The following is a 6000-nucleotide window of genomic DNA, read 5'->3' as shown; positions in this document are numbered from 1 at the left end:
CAATATCATCTCTCATCATTGTTTATTATGGTATTTTATTGTATTATATGATAGATGTTGTAAATATGATAGGATGCAATATTTAATTTTATATTATTGTATTGATTAACATCTGAACATATGATTATAATACAATTTTTTAACATATGATATACGATATTGTGTCAAAAACAGAATCCATGAATATCCAAGATCAAAGAGTATGATTTTCATTTAATATGATAAAGGTGGTCTCGTAAAGGTGAAGTCTCATAAGGGTGATGTCTCGTCTCGGTGAGCTTTGTAATCTGTGATTACCTATGTTTAATTTATAAACAGATGGTTTTCCCCAGTTATATTTCTTAATATATTTGAATCGTATTTCTTTTTACGGAGGACAATTTAAGACAAAAGATTGCTGTTGCACTTTATGATTGAAGATTCAATGGGTTCATCTTTTAAATGCATCCTTCTTCCGGGCTATACTAAATAAATGTTTTGCAGTAGCAGTCAAAGCTTGGACTGGAAAATACTGTTTGACGATCCTTATCTTAGGATATATTAAGTGCAATAATAGATTAAATACATAAATCTTGTATTTTCTATCAGTCCAAACTAATGTACAGTATAATTAATATACAAGAGAGAGAGAGAGAGAGAGAGAGAGAGAAAGAGAGAATAAGTAAGATTATTTTCAAATGGGTTATAATATTGGAAGTGATATTGATTTTCATCGTGCATTCATTTTGCTTTTAAAGGTGCAGGTCTGTCTCCTATTCTATTGTGACATAGTGAAGGGAAGGGGATTGGGGTGTTTAGCACTTCTTATAACAATAGATTATTTTGATACTTAGATTATCCTGGGGGCATAGTTTGTTGTTGACACATTTCTTATTGAAGTGCAAACTAATTGGAGTAAATTGTTTAAATGATTAAAAACTCTTAATAACAACACTCTTAAAAATGTTATGAAATTGTGCTGTTATCTTTAGTAATATAAACAGTTCAAAAATGAAGTTTAAAAAACCTTTTTTAATAAAACATGTACAATTAAAACATTTTTTTCTTAATTAGATTTTTTTCTTTCTTCTTGAAAAATATATTTAATCAAATTCAATTTCAACTATTCATTTATTCATCACATTTTTTAAAGTGAACATGCATAAAAATGCAAAGTAATGCCATGTAATGCCAGCATTACACTAGATTTTGGAAAGTAATGCATTACATTAGCATTACTTGTAATGCTAATTTTGAGGCAATACACATTACTAGCATTACTTTGAAAACATGTAATGCATTGCAATGCATTACCATTACATTTAGCATTACCCCAAGCCTGGCATGTAGGTCCCATAGTGTTATAGGGGGTGCTTGGGAGTCAGATGCGAAACGGCGGCTGTTGACAGGTGTGCTCACTTTCATGCAAGAAGAAAGTAGGGCAGACGGTAAGTGAAATAGTGTGAAAATGACATGGATGGGAGGTGGATGGTACAGACTGGCAGGGAGGGGACATGTTAGACTACAGGTTGCACCCTGTCACGGGGGTCATCTCTCTGCAGGGAATACGGTAGGGTGGGGGTCTAAATGGGCCAAAATGGGTAAAATTTTGACATTACACAGGGGGGTCAATAAGACATTTTATTTGACCAGAAAAAAATATGGGTGTCATTTTGGGTAAATTTTTAACCTTAATGTCCTTCCTTAAGTCTAACAGGTAGTTACAAGTCATTTTGATCCAGGTGCAAATTATATTTTTCCCGCAACATAGCGCTAAATGGGGGTACCCCCACCCCACAATTTCATGCATCAAAAAAACTGTCCCCTGCTACCTTCAAGCATAGGTCAAAATTATAAATTCCCCCAAAAATAGTTTTAGTGACATATCTGTGTTGCATAAGATGCTGTTAGTTCCAATAGGCCAGATTTTGTCCTCTGTTGTATCTGTTTACACTCATTTTTGACTTTGTAGCCAAGGAAAGATAACTCTAATATTTGGCTAGGAATAGGCAGTGATTACTAAGCCTGGTGAATAGCACAATGGACGGACCTGCAGACACTGGGGGCTCTTGGTAACAGTATTTTTGGCTTGTGCTGCCCCATCACTTCATTTTATTAATTAATTAAGCAGATTATTAATTAAATTATCAATTAAAATGGCCCATTGATCTTTCCTTATTCTTAATTACAGGTACTTGACCATATTTGGTTTTTACCTCTGCATCTCTAATGTAATTATGTCTGCAGTTTACGAAATCAATTTAACGGAAGAGCAGAAAGCTCAGTTAATTCATATCTAAAATTGAAAGGAAGGTCAAAAGGACCAATTTTTGTCATTTTTGGTTAGGCAGCCTTAACGAGTCAGGGTATGGGGTTTTTCGCCCCGTCATCAATAGCAAACAACACAAAGTATTAGTGCACAGATTTTATTTTTTTATACAAGGACATCATATTGACAAAAATTTACATGTTTCTCATCTGTGTCACTGTAAAATTTGTATAAACACACAGCATTTGTCTATTGAGCCGCAGTCTGTAAACAATTCACGGAAAACATGTAAGTTGTTAAGGAGATGCATGGGTCATGAACCTTATCCGCAGTGTCTGTTTCCATAAGGTAGTATGATGTTTCTGTTAAGGTTTAGCGGTTAATTCCTCACGCATGCTCATTTGCCCTGTTTTCTCTTTCGTTATTGTAGAGGGAGAGTTCTCGGAGTTTTCGGTTCATTTTCTTCTTCCTCCCAAAGTGTCGAGTGGTCTTGTACTTCATTGTTTTCTTTCATAGGCTGTGGTACTGCCTCAGGCGATCGAGCTGTGTCATCTTCCGGTGGAATGGTCCTGCATGGTCCCAGCGCACACCGACCTTGTTGGCAATGAAAAATGAGGAAGATCCAGTGCCGTGAGTAGAGGTATGAACTGCAGAGTGACACAGTGCGGTGAAGTTTCTGGCCCAAGTGGTATTCTTCGGTGCATAAGTGAACACTGTCTGATGGAGACTCTCACATTTATTAGTAGTTGAGAGTCTGCAGATTTTTGGTAAGTTTTGGCCCAGTATCTGCTTATTGATGACCCTCTGTAAGCTGGAAATGTCTTCAGGTTCCAGGTCCAGGTGCCTTCCATAAGGTAGGAATTTGGCGCTGTAAGTAGGTAGGTGGGCATTGCACGTAAACGACATTCTGCGACAGTGGTCATGGACTCCAGAAAAGCATGGCAGAATGTTGGATATGGCCTGCTCAGCCTTATGTATGAAAAGTTCATCAGACTTGCACAGTTTTCTTATGTGCACCAGTTCATATCGAACTCGTGCTCGCACACATGTTGCCAGTCTCTGAATAAAAGCATCTCTGTTGCTACCGGGTGGGAGGGGGGACTTTAGCTTTATGCTCCTGATGTTCTTTTGCAGGTTCCTTAGCTTATGAATAAAGCACTTGTACTGTATGATTTCAGTGCCAGTCGCTGCGGAATAGTCTCTGAGTGTCTTATCAAGTTGTGCAGAGGAGTCACTGGTTACTGAATGTTCTCCTCGCGCAGGGAATCTAAGTTTCTCCTCACAAGGGTAGCTTCACTTGATGCAATGGTCTCATCACTCTCATAATTTTTCTTGCAGTTCCGGTGGTCACAGGATCTTTTACTACAGAGCTTGTTGGCAGTCTGTAGCACCAGCACCAGCTTCCGGGGAGTGTTGTTCTCTACAAGGGGTGAGAAGCTCTGAGTCCCAGCCTCGAAGCTGGCCTGTGGTCTGTTGTTATATGACGTGTCAGTCTCCAAGTCGACTTCCGTTTCCTCCCTTCCTGCCAAGCGGTTCACCCTCCTCACGTATCGTTGGTTTTCTCGCATGCTCTCAGAGTTAATTTCTTCCACTCGGTCACAGAGTGAGTTCAGTTTTCGCTGCATTCCCCTTATATCAGGTGCCTTAACGTTAAGGCAGCTGAGAATGAAACTAGTGTCTGACACTCCAACCTTTGTTTTTAGACAGCCGAGTAGAAGGGCCTCATTGAGGGTTCCAGTCTCCGGTCCTCTAGATTTCTTGTGTGTATCGTACAGCTGCACCTGACTAGAGCTGAACCGACAGGTAAGACACTTGGACTGGCCTGTTATGCAAAGTCCTTGTCTCTTGGAAATGCTGAAGTTCATTTTAGGGCTACTGCAGTAATGGTGGACTGCTGTTTCTTGCAGTAGCGTGGTCAGTGATTGTACGTTGACTATAATGTTTTCTCCGTCAGACCGATCCTCACTTGCAATTTTGACTGTTGTAGGCTTAACAGGACGGAGTCGGGATGGCAGCACTGGACTGTTGGCATGAAGAGGACATGGATGAAAGGGCATCTCGATAGGCTTCCTGGGGCGGACGCGTCCACTGGTCACTTGCCGAGACTGACCGGGAACTGTCATCAGCATCTCCAACGTCGTCGCCATGGCAACCGTCAACAGGTACTACTTTTGAACTGAAATAGGGATGACCCTTTCGGAAATACCCTTTGCGTTTTCCGTGGTTTATTCTGTATTGGGTTCTCTTGGAGCCGGGCATGTTTGAATGTGGCCTGCCTTTGGGTACCTGCTACATATAGTTGCAGCACTTGGTGTATCCCCATCCTTTTATCACTAATGTGTTTGTTTAAATTAAGAGTGTAACCAGTATCTGATAAGGAATTTTCCATCTTATGAGGCTTTGTTAGGATTATAAGGGGTGAATTGATGGATGCTGTCAGTGTTGGTCACATATCATGTCTTCAGATTATCTCCCCCTGGATTTAAGACTAACTGCACATTATCACTTATGCTGAGTTTAGATAAACAGTCATTGAGGGCATACATGACCCGTGTAGGCTAATTAGAAATCCTTTGTATCAAATTTCAGTATTTTAAGATGTTTTATGTGTTTTAATTGTATTTAATATTTACTAAAAATGTAGGGAAAATTCAAAATTATAGACCATTTTGGCTAATATGTAAGTGTTTCACCTGGATGCAATAAGTCAGAGTTGGGTAAAATCTGTTGATATAGAATCTATAGGCTCTGTAGTATTCCTCTATTTCTTCTTAGTCGTCTTCAGTCTTTTTGAGTTTTTGTAGTTTGGACCCTTTACAAATGACAACTCATACTTTCTCAGAAAGAGCTTTTTTATTCAAAATCTACATGTTTTGTTCCACTGGCATATTTCATTCTCAATAGTGCCCATCTTTAAAATTTTGTCAAGTTTACTCCGTCATAGGCCTGGGTAGCCTTTAAGGCAGTTTCACCCCTATTTAAGGAGGTTCACTCAAAGTTAAAGGTAGCAAGGGACAGTTTCGCATAAAGTACCGGTCAATATTTTAGTAAAAATGAGTGTTACTGTATTTGAGGGCCTGTATGTACTATGAAAAGTAGTGAATTGATTATAGGTGATAATTTTATGGTAGCAGGGAGTAATTCCTGTATTTTGATGTAAAGCATGTAGGTCCCATAGTGTTATAGGGGGTGCTTGGGAGTCAGATGCGAAACGGCGGCTGTTGACAGGTGTGCTCACTTTTCATGCAAGTAGAAAGTAGGGCAGACGGTAAGTGAAATAGTGTGAAAATGACATGGATGGGAGGTGGATGGTACAGACTGGCAGGGAGGGGACATGTTAGACTACAGGTTGCACCCTGTCACGGGGGTCATCTCTCTGCAGGGAATACGGTAGGGTGGGGTCTAAATGGGCCAAAATGGGTAAAATTTTGACATTACACTGTCACAGGGGGGTCAATAAGACATTTTATTTGACCAGAAAAAAATATGGGTGTCATTTTGGGTAAATTTTTAACCTTAATGTCCTTCCTTAAGTCTAACAGGTAGTTACAAGTCATTTTGATCCAGGTGCAAATTATATTTTTCCCGCAACATAGTGCTAAATGGGGGTACCCCCACCCCACAATTTCATGCATAAAAAAAACTGTCCCCTCAGGCCTGCTACCAAAGTAGGGTGACAGAACAACGTTACGGTGAGTTAATAAAGTTAATAGCTTAAAGCTGACATGAATTCATACAAGCTTATCTTTCAA

The 6000-nt window shown here is 39.5% G+C and overlaps 1 protein-coding gene across 1 annotated transcript in view; it reads left to right on the top strand.

The window, feature by feature from the left end:
* Window positions 1-3951: 3951 nt before the first annotated feature.
* LOC136276069 (uncharacterized) overlaps window positions 3952-6000 on the top strand; it is a 59570-nt gene continuing 57521 nt past the window's right edge. The window contains exons 1-2 of the mRNA XM_066086930.1: window positions 3952-4051; window positions 4236-4410. Coding sequence (XP_065943002.1) covers window positions 4279-4410 — 132 coding nt within the window. The 5' untranslated portion in view covers window positions 3952-4051; window positions 4236-4278. The remainder of the gene's footprint in view (window positions 4052-4235; window positions 4411-6000) is intronic.

This window comes from Magallana gigas, chromosome 6 (assembly GCF_963853765.1).
Source record: "Magallana gigas chromosome 6, xbMagGiga1.1, whole genome shotgun sequence".
Taxonomy (NCBI): Eukaryota; Metazoa; Mollusca; class Bivalvia; order Ostreida; family Ostreidae; genus Magallana; species Magallana gigas.
Note: the sequence above shows the minus strand (reverse complement) of the source record. Positions and strands in the feature narration are given on the sequence as shown.